The 15,228-nt window shown below is 44.4% G+C and overlaps 1 protein-coding gene across 2 annotated transcripts in view; it reads left to right on the top strand.

Moving 5' to 3' along the window:
• Positions 1 to 15,228, top strand: part of TFAP2D (transcription factor AP-2 delta) — a 77,511-nt gene that overhangs the window by 32,047 nt on the left and 30,236 nt on the right. For both annotated transcript variants that reach the window (XM_068142893.1, XM_068142892.1), the window contains one exon: positions 2,931 to 3,049. In XM_068142893.1, coding sequence (XP_067998994.1) covers positions 2,931 to 3,049 — 119 coding nt within the window. The remainder of the gene's footprint in view (positions 1 to 2,930; positions 3,050 to 15,228) is intronic.

Here is a 15,228-nt window from a genome sequence, read left to right as displayed (position 1 = left end):
TTGAAGGTGAGAATAACAAGTCCTAGACAGTGCTGTCATTTCTGTTATTTTCTACAAGTGAATTTTGTTCTCTCTTTCTTCACTTTTTAGGTGGTCCCAGTTTGGGAATGCAGAAGGAGATGGATTGGGAGGGAACTTTATTTCTAGGGAAATTTCCAACAGATGAAAAAAATAAGATTGTCTTGAGGGTGACAGAACACTGGAACAGGCTGCCCAGGAGGGTTGTGCAGTCTCCCTCTCTGGAGATATTCAAGACCCACCTGGATGAGTTCCTGTGTGAGCTGGTGTAGGTGATCCTGCTTTGGCAGGGAGGGTTGGACTAGATGATCTCTCGAGGTCCCTTCCAGCCCCTGACATTCTGTGATTCTGTAATTCTGTGACATTTTTCACAGAACATTTACATTTTTCAGTGAACAGAGTTCTCTCTATTTTTTTTTGCCCTTTCAATTCAGTTACTTGTACAGGATGGATAAAGGTTGCTTTGCTTTGTTTTGAATGAAAAACAAAAACCAAGACTCTTAATGCCTGCAAAATTTCACCAGAGAAACAAATCTGACTTTTTGTTGAGAAACTGTTCCATAGTTAATTGTTTTATCAAGTGTAATTACAGTTATCACTCAAAAAAACAACCAACCAAAAAAAACATGGGCGTGTAGGGATGCCTTTTTATTTCTTTCTCCTTTGCATGTCTTTTGAGTAGAGAAAAGATAGAATACGCTGGGTTTGGTTTTGTCACTATGAGATACTGGAGGAGAAGTGAGTAAATCAGCACAGTTTTGCCTCTGAGCCTCCACTGACCAGAGTAGAGACTTGCAGAGAGCAATGGCAGAGGAAGAAAGTGACTGTGCAGACCGTGCCTCACACTGCAAGTGGAAAACAAGGCGGCGACTCTAACTCAGCCAGTCATATGTAAGTCACCGTGTCCCTGAGGCATCAGCTTAGATGGCATAAGCTACTTGAAGGCCTTTTGATCAAAACTAGGTGGAAAGTCATAGGCTGTTTCACCGTCGTCACCAAAAGCCACACTCATTCTCATACAAAAAGTCATTTTAACCGACCTGCAATGTCCTAAGATAAAGAACCAGAGAATGGTAGAGGGTGCAAGGGACCTCGGGACATCATTTAGACTAACCCCACTGCAAAAATAGGGTCACCTAGCACAGTCTGAAAAGGATTGCATCCAGGCAGATTTTTAAGGTCTCCAGAGAAGGCAACCCCACAACCTTTCTAGTATGTAGCAGCCCAAAAGTTACTCTTGCAAAATAAGTATGATAGGTCACAAAACTGTTTCAGTGACGCAAGTTCCACCTGCCTCTGTAGGCACTGAAAACCAAACCCTGCATCCACACATGTTTTCCTCTGTTACCTTGCTTCACCTTCAGCTAGTAGTCAGAGACATACCCACATTAGGTCTTCATACCATAGGCTTCATCCATACCAGTACAAGCTAGTAAGAATGAAAAGACATCAGCCCTAATGTGAGGACTTATTTCTCTTTTCTGCTAAAATGCTAGAAGGAACATGCGTAAATGAAGCAATGTGTAAATTAATAGAATTGGTCAGGCTATACCTGGAGGTGTCACAATTGGAGAACAAGCTCAAGCACTCTGTAGAGATGTGGCAAAACCAAACCTTGTTCCTTGTTTGCCTGACACCTGGAAGGGTTGGATTTGCATTCTGTCAGCAGTAATCATCTAGGTATTTCACCAGCTAGTTTTGCTGCAGAATTAAGGGTCCTCAGAAGACCTTTACTGATACACAACGCAGTCAAACAGTGGTATTTCAAGTTTAGTTCCTTCCTCTGCCTGAAGGAACTTGAACCTGCACCTCAAAATATCTAGTAAAGCATACTTGCTTACTACTCAGTTATTGGTTATTCTGAAAACAAAATAAAACAAAACAAACCCTACAAAATAAAAATGAAAGCTCCTCAGTCTTATTTGGAGATAATGAAATATTTGCTGCAAAAGTGTAACTGTAGTGATGACTGTTATCTAATGACCAGGTCATTCATTTGGGATGGGAGAGATCAGGGTTCTAGTCACTGTTCTATCCAGCATTTAAGCATTTTAACATTAGCTATTAGCCAGCTGGCTGCTGCCCTTTTCTAAAAGACACAGGTTAAAATTCCCTCAGGCTGAGGGAGAAATTGAACTGCATAAGAGGGTGTATCTCAAATGTTTCAAACACTGAGGTACTGCAGAAAGGCAGGTGTGGGATGCACCAGGAACCATTTTGATAAGCAAACAGATGTAGGCATTTGGGATAGTGGGATAGATAACCAATGACTATCTGGGCTTTTAGCTTCAGCATTTCCTACTGCCTTATCCTTATTCCTTGTAAGTACTGGGTTTAGTAGACTACATTTCTGATTACCCAGGTTTCTACATAAATTGTAGCAGGATAACTGGAGGTGGATTCCACATAGGCATCTACATTTGAGTAGCCATCTGGTTTCCTTTTATAGTTAGGTGAGAGAGATGGGCAAAGTCTTGTCATTCTAGACATCTGTTTAATGTCATTATAGAAGGGCATTTTTCTCTCTAGGTTGTTTTGGGAGGTTGGGGTGGCTAAATCAGATATAAGCAATTGCACTGTCAATAGTCATATTCAGTCTTTGCAATCTCAGGATCTGTGTCTAAATCAGGACCAGGGGTTCCACTAGGTGGAAAGCTGGCTGAAGATCTGACACCCCTGTGACAAGCATTAAAATGTCTCCATTTGTCAAAGGACCAATGTGAAAGACTCACACAGTGCAAGGAGGATGTTAAGAATACAGCTCAGAATGATTTTCCATTGATGTCATTAGTGCAGGCACTACCCCACACATTTGTCCATAAGGTGTGTACAATTTCTATACTTACATTAACACAGGAAAGAAAGTGCAAAATAAAGACAAGTTTCTCTCTCCTACTGTTCTGTCATGATAGAGCTAAATCCAAGAATGGAGGACGCTGCTTGCGAGAAAAATTAGACAGACTGGGACTGAATTTGCCTGCAGGAAGAAGAAAAGCAGCAAATGTCACACTCTTGACTTCCTTGGTAGAAGGTAGGGTTTATAATATTGCAATATAATATGAAAAATTCCAATGTTTCCTTGCATGCAACATGTTTCAGCCACAGTGTTAACCGTCATAATCTGCACAACAAGGGGAGAAATGGCTTGCCTAAAGCCACAGACAGAACAAAAGGCAAATTGGAGGTTCACTCTGAGATGCCTTGGTTCCCAGCAACTGGTTTAGTCCTGCAGTTTTCTGAGCATTGATCTGTGCTTTCTGTGCTGGGATCTGACTTACAAATTGATGATCCAAGTGTTCTTGTGAGAGAGATGAATGTCTTATACCAACTCTATAAGTAGGTTTGTTTATCCTGCCTTTTTTTTTTTAACTTGTGAATTTCCTGGAGCTGATCCAAAAAATGTGATTTATCTTTTCTCCCATGAGAAGGCATAATATTTAGACAAGATTTTTTCCCCCACATAAATGAATTAAATCTGTTTCAGATAAACTCTAGGCGGGCCCAGGAGATACTTTCCTGGCCTTTACTTGTTGTTTAAATATCATTCACCAAATACTACCTGGCTTTTCAAACCTTCAGCTGGGAGATGCAGGTTCAAACCCCTCAGGCAAAGGGAAAAAAACTCTACCTGAATCTCTTCTATTCTGGGTGACTCTACTAAGTACTCAGTTTGCTGTCTGGCTGTGAATAGCAGCTCCGGGAATTTCAGATCCCTATTTCTTGATGTTGAGAGCACTCAGCTCATCCTAAAGGTCAACAATTTCTAGGATCATAACCTGACAGGCCCACATAGATCTCGGCAAGTAGGCTGAGGTCTCAGCACGTATTACCACAGAAGCACAGAATTATACAAAGGTTGAGCCTGGAATGGACCTCTGGTGATCTTCTAGTCCAACCATCCTGCTCAAAGCAAGGTCAATTAGAAGAGGTTGATCAGGACCTTATCTAGCCCAGTTTTTCATATCTCAAAGGATGGATAAATAGTGCATAATACACAACAGAAGATGTTTTTCAGCACCTAAAAGGAAAGACTAAGGTTCTCAAGGGCTACTGAGTACACAGAACTATAATGGGTCTGCTCTGAAATACAAGTGTCCATAACACACTTGTTTGTAATAAAGAGAAAGCCATAACAGAGTCAAAGACTTAGAAATGAGAATTTTCTCCCTCATGCATCTTGGGTCTTATCAGGGAAGACTAAACAGAGCCATATAGCCAGCTACTCATTCCTCAGAAGACAGTGAGAGGAAGCCCTTTTTCAGCTGCTGGCCTGGGACTGATGGCCAAGTGCTTTTACTATAAGTCAGAATTAGGTTCCTCTTTTCCCTAGAGATGGAGATGTGTTTTCCTCCCTGCCCTTTACCCAAAGCCTATGCTATTGCTTTTGTTCTCAAATTGTCTTACTGTGAGTCCTGAAGATGTACACTGAGGATAGTGAGCTCACTTTGACAGAGACTTGTTTATCTGGATGTGCTAATCACAAACTTTACCTACCAGGATTTTGGGGGAAAATTTCATCATGTGTGTTAACATTCCAATAGAAGAAAACCACTAAGCTCTTTTTTACCTGTGCAATAAAAGTTTGGTTAAATTTAGTGGTGCTTCCTTGGTCAAACTTGGCAGTGCTTATTGAATTCTTTGTGGCATAAGTTGTCCTCCCTTTGTACATGCAGATATGACTTTCAAAGGGTACTAACTTGTAGCATGGTTTATGCAAGGAAAAACATCCTTCAGTGTCTTCTGCTGCTGGAGGAAGTGGAAATTGAAAGATACAGCTTTATTCTAGATTTTGCAGGAGAAGAAAACATGGAGAAAACAGCATATTTTTTTTCCTATGTGATGTCAATAGACAAATTGACATCATGATTCATTAGTCTTATTAAATCCTTAACTATCAGGTGCACTGTGTGGACTTCTCATAAAGACTTAGGGTTATGTCACTCTTGATTATTTTAGATGTTTCTAAGTTTGTCATTACTAAAGATCTTCACAGACTTCAGTGTATCAAAGCTTGTAACATCTCTGTAAGGTAGGAATTAGTTCAGCCTCTTGAATATCTGTTTGATGTAAGAAAAGGCAAAAATAATTAGGAAGAAGTTCTTCATAGAAAGAGTGATTTGCCATTGGAATGGGCTGCCCAGGGAGGTGGTGGAGTCACCATCACTGGAGGTGTTTAGGAAGAGACTGGACGGGGAGCTCGGTGCCATGGTTTAGTTGATTAGGTGGTGTTGGGTGATAGGTTAGACTCGATTATCTCAAAGGTCTTTTCCAACCTGGTTAATTCTATCCTATCCTATCCTATCCTATCCTATCCTATCCTATCCTATCCTATCCTATCCTATCCTATCCTATCCTATCCTATCCTAAAATTACTTTTGTCATGACAGGTGTATTGACTAAATGTGTCCCAAAAGTCTCTGGCAAGAGTGGGATTCTTCTTCCTCTAAACTAGACTAAAGTAATTTAGGTTTGGGGGTTATTGCTAAGATCAACAGAGGAACTGCAGTGAATTTCTAGGCTCTGGTGATCATGTGAAGGTCCAGACATAATGAAAATTATTCTGTGGCCCCTTGTTTTCTGTATCCTTACTTTTAGGTCTCAACATGGCTGCTGGGTGTTTACTGCTGTTCTTATTTTGGCTGAGGCACATCTTTAGTGTCTTTGGTAGGGACACTTGGGCCCCAAAGTAGGGACTGTTTGACAGATCAGTTCTGTTCTTTGTGTTGTCATCCACATAAATCAGTGTAGTGGGTGGAAAGACAAACTGGGAGAATTAATTCAGCACTACAAGACTCTTCAGGCAAGTATGGGACAGTGTCTTCGTGCAGCCTGTAAGTGAGGGATGCCCTCTAGTGCCTAGATCAGATGAAGGGAAAGGTCATTTTTCTTACCAGCTCTAAAAGGAAAATGCCTACATCTTAGGTAATACAATAAAGGCTCCTCCATAAAATACTAGTATTGCCAAGGCTAAGCCTCACTGCTGGCTCAAAGGAGTCAAAAGCCTCCCCAGTGGGAACAGAAAGAAAAGGATGTAAGAAGGCAGGGAGATGTCTGTCTTCTGTTTGGACAGGTCACTTAGAGACATAACATAAATGTGATCGCAGATGCAGGTAAAAGCAATGCATGAATGGTTTTTAAACCATCAGGTGTTTTGGAAAAAAAAGGACAGAAGAAGCACTTACAAAAAAATCTGGAATTTGTTTGTTATTTTTGGTCAACCCTACTTAAACTCTAAGTTTCCCAGATGCAGAATTGACAGCATTCATCTGTTGTGGTTTGGGGACCAAAACTCTTGAGAAAAATAGGTCAGCAGTTACTTTTTTCACACTGCTATCAACTGTCACACTTCTCTCCCACTAGCCTTTGTTTAAATATCCTTCCACTCTTTCCTCCTCCTTTCTCACCCTACAAATAGAAAGAACTTTCCTTCCACCTCCCTCCTGTCCCTCCTCCCTCTTGGTAGCGTTTCTGCTGGGTAGAGCATCCGGAGGAGGCAAAGGTGAGGAGAGAGTAGGAGGTTCAGATGCCATGTGTCCCTCTCCTGGGACAAAGCTTCTGCCTTCACTCCACTGTGGTGAAGATAACCTCTTCACCACATCCACATAGGAGCATCTCTCACTCTTTCTAGACCCAGGGGACATGCATACTGCTCCTTGCACCTGCCCACAGAAGTCTGTCAAGGTACATGGCTGGTATCTCCACTGAGGTTTTTCTAAGCTGGCTCTGACAATTCAGCTGCAGCAACTGTCCTTTCTCATCATGCAAACCTCTCTGGTCAGTTGTGAAATTATATAGGAGAGGCAGCACAGCAAAGCCATGTGCTGGATTTAAGGAGCAAGAGTAAATGACTCTCAACACCCATTCTTTGTCTCAGCAGGAGGAAGCAGCTCAGGATATTGCACACAGGGAAATTTGATTTTAGATTGCCACAAGGCAACTGTCTATAAAAGCCAGGGATTTTGAATCATAGAATCATTCAGGCTGGAAAACATCCTCAGGATCATCAAGTCCATCCACTGACCCTATTCTACAAGGTTCACCTCTAAACCATAACCCCAAGCACCACATCCAAACAACCTTTAAACACATCCAGGGTTGGTGACTCCACCACCTCCCTGGGCAGCACATTCCAATGCCTGACCACTCTTGCCATGAATAAATGTTTCCTAATGTCCAGTCTAAACCTACCTAGTGGCAGATTGAGGCCATTCCCTCTTGTTCTGTCACTAATGATCACTAATTTAGGGGCTTCTGCCTTTAGCAGAACTGCTCCTTGACATAAACAACAACTAGGCAGAAGAAGGTAAATCTAAGGTAAAAGAGTTCAGTTCATCCATATTTCCAACATTTCCACATTCTCCCTTAGAATAAATGTTTGTCCAAATTCTCATATAGGAAAAGAAAACATTTTGTATGAACTACTTCCCCCCACCACCACCCAAGCAGACTTATCTCCTACTCTATGGTACTAGAAGGGACCTCTATTCATTGAGATTAAGAAGCAGCAATGTGCACAGAAGTGTATCACAATTAATTTCTAAATCACAGAATCACAGAATCATAGAATTATTAGGGTTGGAAGGGACCTCAAGGATCATTTAGTTCCAACCCCCCTGCCATGGGCAGGGACACCTCACACTAGATCAGGTTGCTCAGAGGCACATCCAGCCTGGGATCTCAGCTTATTATTTGGTCTAGTTTCAAAATTGCATTGTTTGTCAACAGTGAGAGAAGAGAAATCTTCTGCAGAGGGTTTTCATGTCCAGATTTGTATTTTCATTTAGAATTCGGCATTTTAATTCAGAATGCCTACTCCTTTTATCAAATGGAAGTGTGTGCTCATATGAAGGCATAGTTCTAGTATGCATTTATAGTATATATCAGCTTTCCATTTCCAGGAGGAATATATTTTTAAATCTATTTAAAACATTTTCCAATTAATTATTTCCCAATAGGTACATCCAAATCTACATTTTTAGCAATCCATATCCACAACCAGATAAGTAATTTTTATTAATCTCTCTTTTTTGCTCATAATTTTATATTTTCACATACCATTAGCAATCAATCACAATACTGGCTCCAGGTAAAAGGTACAGGCTTTTGAGTTCTGGGCTCCTCAGTTTAAGAAGGACATTGAGATACTTGAATGTGTCCAGATGTAATGGGTTGGGGCAGACCCTCTCCCCACCATGTGCAGAAATAATGACTCAAACAGGGTCACCAAAAGGGGTGGCCCTTTACATCAGAAAGGCACTAGATGCCATTGAGATGGAGATTAGGGGCTGAAAAGAGTCCTCTCAGACAAGAGTCTGGGGGCGACAAGCTAGAGTCGGAGGTGAAACCAGCAGCCCAGCTGAAGTGCATGTACACTAATGCACGAAGCATGGGTAACAAACAGGAGGAGCTGGAAGCCTTGATGCAGCAGGAAAATTATGATATAGTTGCCATCACAGAGACGTGGTGGGACGACTCACACGACTGGAGCGCTGCAATTGACGGTTACAAGCTCTTCAGGAGAGACAGGCGAGGAAGAAGGGGTGGAGGGGTGGCCCTTTACATCAGGAAGGCACTAGATGCCATTGAGATGGAGACTAGGGACGATCGGGTTGAATGCTTGTGGATAAGAATTAGAGGGAAGACCAGCAGGGCAGACACCCTGGTTGGAGTCTGTTATAGACCACCCAACCAGGAGGAAGATGTTGACGAAGCATTCTATAGGCAGCTTAGGGCTGTCTCAAGATCTCCGGACCTTGTTCTCATGGGCGACTTCAACCTGCCTGACATCTGCTGGGAACTCAACACGGCAGAGAGGAGACAGTCTAGAAGGTTTTTAGAATGCATGGAGGACAGCTTCTTATCCCAGATGCTGCGAGAGCCTACCAGGGGCAAGGCTATGCTTGACCTCCTCTTCACCAACAGGGAAGGACTGGTGGGCGATGTGGTGGTTGGAGGGTGTTTGGGGTCCAGTGACCATGAGATAATCGAATTCTCGGTTTTTGGTCAAGCCAAGAGGGGCGGCAAGAAGACCTCCACTCTGGACTTCCGGAGGGCAGACTTTGGGTTACTCAAGGAACTAATTCAGAGGGTTCCTTGGGATAAAGCCCTTAAAAACAAAGGGGTCCAGGAGAGCTGGACCTACTTCAATGAAGAATTGTTGAAGGCTCAGGGACAGGCTGTGCCAATGTGCCAGAAGATGAGCCGCCGGGGCAGACGGCCAGCCTGGATGGTTCATGAACTTTTAATGGAACTGAGGGAAAAAAAGAGGGTGTATCACCTTTGGAAGCGAGGGGAGGCAACCCACAGAATGTTTAAGGATGTTGCTAGGTCTTGTAGGAAGAGAATTAGGGAGGCAAAAGCACACTTGGAGCTTAAACTGGCCTCTACTGTGAAGGACAACAAAAAGTCCTTCTATAAATACATTAATAGTAAGAGGAAGGGGAAGAAAAACCTCCACTCCTTGGTGGATACGGAGGGGAACATTGTAACCAAGGATAAGGAAAAGGCAGAGATACTTAACACCTTCTTTGCCTCAATTTTTACTAGAAGGGCAGAACGTCTTCCTGACAGCTGGCCTGCAGAGCTAGCAGAAGGAGCCAGGGAGCTGCACAGCTTCCCTATGTTCCATGAGGCGGTGGTTGGAGCTCTCCTTAGCAGCATGGATCCCCACAAGTCCATGGGACCAGATGGGATTCATCCTAGGGTGCTGAGAGAGCTGGCAGATGAGCTGGCCAAGCCACTCTCCATAATTTTCCAGCAGTCCTGGCTCACTGGCGAGGTCCCAGAGGACTGGAAGCTGGCCAACGTGGTGCCCATCCATAAGAAGGGCCGGTTGGATGAGCCAGGGAATTACAGGCCTGTCAGCCTGACCTCAGTGCCAGGCAAGATCATGGAACAGGTCATCCTGAGTTCAATAACACAACACTTACAGGATGGCCAAGGGATCAGGCCTAGCCAGCATGGATTTAGGAAGGGCAGGTCCTGCCTGACCAACCTGATCTCCTTCTATGATCAGGTGACCCGCCTGGTGGATGTGGGGAGGCCTGTTGATGTAGTCTACCTGGACCTCAGCAAGGCCTTTGACACCGTCCCCCATAGCAAACTGCTGGCCAAGCTGTCAGCCCATGGCTTGGACGGGAGCACACTGCGATGGGTTAGGAACTGGCTGGAGGGCCGAGCCCAGAGAGTGGTGGTGAATGGTGCCACATCCAGCTGGCAGCCAGTCACTAGTGGTGTGCCCCAAGGGTCAGTGCTGGGCCCTGTGCTCTTTAACATCTTTATTGATGATCTGGATGAGGGCATTGAGTCCATCATCAGTAAATTTGCTGACGACACCAAGCTGGGGGCAAGAGTTGATCTGCTGGAGGGTAGAGAGGCTCTGCAGAGGGACCTCGACAGGCTGGACAGATGGGCAGAATCCAACGGCATGAGATTTAACACATCCAAATGCCGGGTTCTGCACATTGGCCACAACAACCCCATGCAGTGCTACAGGCTGGGGTCAGAGTGGCTAGAGAGCAGCCAGGCAGAGAGGGACCTGGGGGTGATGGTTGATGGTAGGCTGAACATGAGCCTGCAGTGTGCCCAGGCAGCCAAGAGGGCCAATGGCATTCTGGCCTGCATCAAGAACAGTGTGGCCAGCAGGAGCAGGGAGGTCATTCTGCCCCTGTACACTGCACTGGTTAGGCCACACCTCGAGTACTGTGTCCAGTTCTGGGCCCCTCAGTTTAGGAAGGATGTTGACTTGCTGGAACGAGTCCAGAGAAGAGCAACAAAGTTGGTGAGGGGTTTGGAACACAAGCCCTATGAGGAGAGGCTGAGGGAGCTGGGGCTGCTTAGCCTGGAGAAGAGGAGACTCAGGGGTGACCTTATCACTCTCTACAACTACCTGAAGGGAGGTTGTAGACAGGCAGATGATGGTCTCTTCTCCCAGGCACCCAGTACCAGAACAAGAGGACACAGCTTCAGGCTGCGCCAGGGGAGGTTCAGGTTGGATGTTAGGAAGAAGTTCTATACAGAAAGAGTGATTGCGCTATGGAATGGGTTGCCCGGGGAGGTGGTGGAGTCGCCGTCATTGAAGGTGTTCAGAAGGAGACTTGATGGGGTGCTTGGTGCCATGGGTTAGCTGTTTGGGTGGGTTGGATTGGTTGATGGGTTGGACACGATGATCTTGAAGGTCTCTTCCAACCTGGTTTGGTTTATTCTAATAAAGGTTTATTCTAACAGATTGCAAAAGTGATAGAAAGTTTAAATAGAGAACAGTGAATGCGTGCAGAAAGCTAGGAACACAGTGACAAGAAGAACCCCAAAACAGACCCAGAAAGATTCCATCCCCACCTGAGGGTGCACCCAAACCCCCCAGGGCTCCTCCTTCCCCCCCCCCCCCCACTACTAGGCTAGTCTCAGCTGGCCAGATCTGAGACTGCCCATCCCCCCCGTGGCCTTGGGCCTAGCCAGGCCCATGGCCGGGAGATCTCTCCCCCAGTTACCGGGCGGCAGAGAGGAAAGGAAAGAGGAAGTGCTAGACTCTGCACTGGATCTTACAGCGGTGCAAAGAATTGTGGTAGGAAATACTACATAATTTCCTGTGTCCACCCCTCTGGGCTGGATTTCTGGACACAGGAAGTAAACATTGCAGGGGGCACCCAGCTCAAACTGCAACACCAGAGAAGGGCAACAAGGCTGGAGAGAGCTCTCCAGCACAAGCCCTATGAGGAGAGGCTGAGGGAGCTGGGATTGTTTAGCCTGGAGAAAAGGAGTCTCAGGGGAGACCTTATTGCTCTCTACAACTCCCTGAAGGGAGGCTGTAGACAGGTGGGGGTTGGTCTCTTCTCCCAGGCAACAGAACAAGAGGACATAGTGTCAAGCTGCGCCTGGGGAAGTTTAGGCTTGAGGTGAGGAGAAAGTTCTTCCCAGAAAGAGTAATTGGCCATTGGAATGTGCTGCCCAGGGAGGTGGTGGAGTCCCCATCCCTGGAGGTGTTCAAAAAAGGATTGGATGTGGCACTTGAAGCCATGGTTTAGTTGTCCTGAGGTGTTAGGTATTAGGTAATAGGTTGGACTTGATGATCTCTGAGAGTTTTTCCAACCTGGTTGATTCTGTAATTCTGTTTTAGAATTTATACCATTTTCTCAGGTCATCAAACCAGTTTGGTATAATTTTCTCAGTTCTAGCACATGATCTGCACCATCTTCATAAAGATAAGTTTGAATGGTGAACTATTTTTGCATTCTCTTTGCATTTTGGTGGGGTGTTTTTTGGACATTAAGTGAAAACATGCAAATCTCAGTCATTATGCTGTTGTCTTTGTTAGATAAACACCTGCATTCCATCACATAAGGTTTTTCTCTTTTGGAGAATCCAAGGCTTTTCCAATGGCTAATTTTTTAAGTTATTTGGTGTCTGCAGTCCTTGTATTGTTTCTTGAGTCTGACTGGAATCAGGACAGAACTGTCCGGAGCATGGCAGTTCCACTACATGACAGCTTCAAAGGGTTTGGCTTTCATCTTCTTTCCATGATGGCATAAAAATCAAACCTCTCAAGTGCTTTAAAGGAATTCAGTTGAAAAGCAAAACCTGGTGCTCTTCCACAGTTGATTTGCTTTGTAAGGCTTTATTTAAGGAAGAGTAAAAGCATAGCTGAAACAGAAATTTTCAAACACCTATACAGAAATGTAGAAGCTATGGCTTAAGTTTACACCTTTTCTCATCCATGAGGAGCATCTCATCCATGAGGAACAGCTGAGGGAACTGGGATTGTTTGGTCTTGAGAAGAAGAGGGGAGACCTCATTGCTCTCTATAACTACCTGAAAGATGATTGCAGTGAGGTGGGGGTTGGTGTCTTCTCCCTAGTATCAGGTGATCGAATGAAAAGAAATGGCCTGAAATTGTGCCAGGGGAGGTTTAGGATGGAGATTAGGAAAAAAATTCTTTACTGAAAGAATGGTCAGGCATTGGAACAGGCTGCCCAGGAAGGAGGTTGAGTCACCATCCCTGGAGCTGTTGAAGACATGTGGAAGTGACACTTAAGGACTTGGTTTAATGGCCATGATGGTGCTAGGTCAGTGGTTTGGCTTGATGACCTTAGAGGTCTTTTCTAACCAAAGCAATCCTGTGATTCTCTTCTATAAATCTGGGATAGATGATTTAACCACAAAACTGTCAGATATATGCTTGTTCATTCTGACTCAGTGTTAACATACCACTGAAATCCATTTTCATTTCACTGAAAATTATTTTACTCTTCCAGAAGCTGTAGGATAAGTGGAAACCCCTTAAACATGTGGTTTGGTTGGTGAGAAAAGCTGTGGTATCTCCACAGTTGGAAGTATTCTAAATTAGGCTTGAAATGTCTGTGAATAATCTAATCTAAGGCCATGATTTCAACAGAAGGTGATCTCCTGAGTTTTCCCTTCTAATACAGACTTTTCTATAATTCCTCTGATCCACTTTTGCCTTCTATTTTAGTATGGGATGATACATGCTTCAGTTAATCTCCATTGACTTGAAAGTATCAGATGCCAATACCTTGAGTCAGGGGAATTCCACTGCACAAAGGGAAGTGTTACAGGTCCTACATCCCTCCTGTTACCTGGAGGACCAGCCTAACCTCCAAAGACCCAGGGTCCAATCCTACCTCCCATAATGGCAATCAAATACACAACTGAAACTTAATCAAATAGAATAAACCCTCCACAACACCCTAACCCCTAAACTATTCTGGAACACATCTTTCAGTCACTCATGCAGATGTGCTTCACCATACATTTCTGGTAGGTGACCTATTTGTATCTGAGGAGATGACAGCAAGTGTCATCTGGGAGCACCTGTTTTCCATCAAGGAAAGACAAACTTCAACACAGATATTCACACTCCAGGCAGCTGTGGTTTTGATCAGATAAATCCCACCCCAAGGTTGTCAGAGACCCAGCACACAGGTCAGAGTGTTCAGTAAACCCTAAAATGTATTCCCTAGGTTCTCCAAGCTAGAGTAGGAAGGTAGGCTCTTCCAGAGGTGTTTGGCACCCATCATGGAATTCAGTTATAGTAGTGGGGTAGAGAGGTGCTCAGTGTCTGCCTCTGTTACAAACTTCTCATAAAGCCTGTGTTCCCCCTTGTCGTAGGGTTGAGGGAAAGGCCAGGCCCTTCCCCCCCCCCCCCCCACTGTGAGCAGAGGGAAAGAAAGGTGAAAGGGAAAAAAAAAAACCTCACTGCCGGATTAGCAAAGGAGTGGGTGCTGTATATTTACAAAGCAGTTTAGGGAAAAATGCAGGTCTATGTACAGAATTTACAGTATTTACAATATATACAGAAATATACAACAAAGTCACACAGAAATGAGGGTTCCCTCCTCTGCTGAGGGGGGGTTCCCCACCTCTGCTCCCCCTTCTCTCCCCCTTTTCCCAGAGAGGGTTACAAAGAGAGAAAAAGAGAAAATTAATTAAAAGCGGTTATGTGTTAGAATGTTAGGCAGTGTCTTATCTGCAAGGTCAAGCCTGGCCGAAAGCCTAGAAAACTGCGAGCTGCAAAGGGAGAAAAGCAAGACTGAGGAAAAGTGCAGGAATGCCCAGGATTCTCTGCTGCACTCCCAGTTCAAAAGGTGCTTCCCCCCCAATCTACCAATGACATTAGTTTAGATCCGTCTTTCGTTTACAAACATCCAAACACAATATTCCCTTTCTTAAGGGGACAGCCTCAAACGGTCACACCCCTTTGCCTTGATTTCCTCATCTATAAAACAGCAACTGTGATCTTCATTGTCAGCACTTTCTGTTTTGTCTGGTCAGATTTGATTGCAATCTTTTGGAATCTTTTTTGTGCTCTGCTTTGGGGTCTGCTCAACTTCAATGTGGGCTACTTTTATTCTGCCTGCTGGCTTAATCCCTAAGCAAGTATGCTAAAATGTGTGTTATGCACACAGCATAAGAAGGTTCTTTATTCATCATTTAGAGCTCCAGAAGTGAAGCACCAAAGGCTGAATCTCAGCTGTTCAGAGGGGCTTATTCCTACCTTCCACTGATCTCCACGCCTTAAATATCAGTGATGAACTGAACTTACAAAACTTGAGCAGGTGCCCTATACTCACTGGTGTCAAGGGAGGGAGCTAAACCCGTGTCTTGGCTAGTATTTTCACATGAGAGGAACAGCCTTTCTATCTTCTGGCTGGCACCATCTGATGACTAACCATGAGCAGATCAAAAGGGTTGTAA

Source organism: Melanerpes formicivorus, unplaced genomic scaffold (genome assembly GCF_026170545.1).
Source record: "Melanerpes formicivorus ecotype bairdi unplaced genomic scaffold, bMelFor1.0.p_v2 SCAF_9, whole genome shotgun sequence".
NCBI lineage: Eukaryota > Metazoa > Chordata > Aves > Piciformes > Picidae > Melanerpes > Melanerpes formicivorus.
This window is presented reverse-complemented; position numbering and strand designations above follow the sequence as displayed.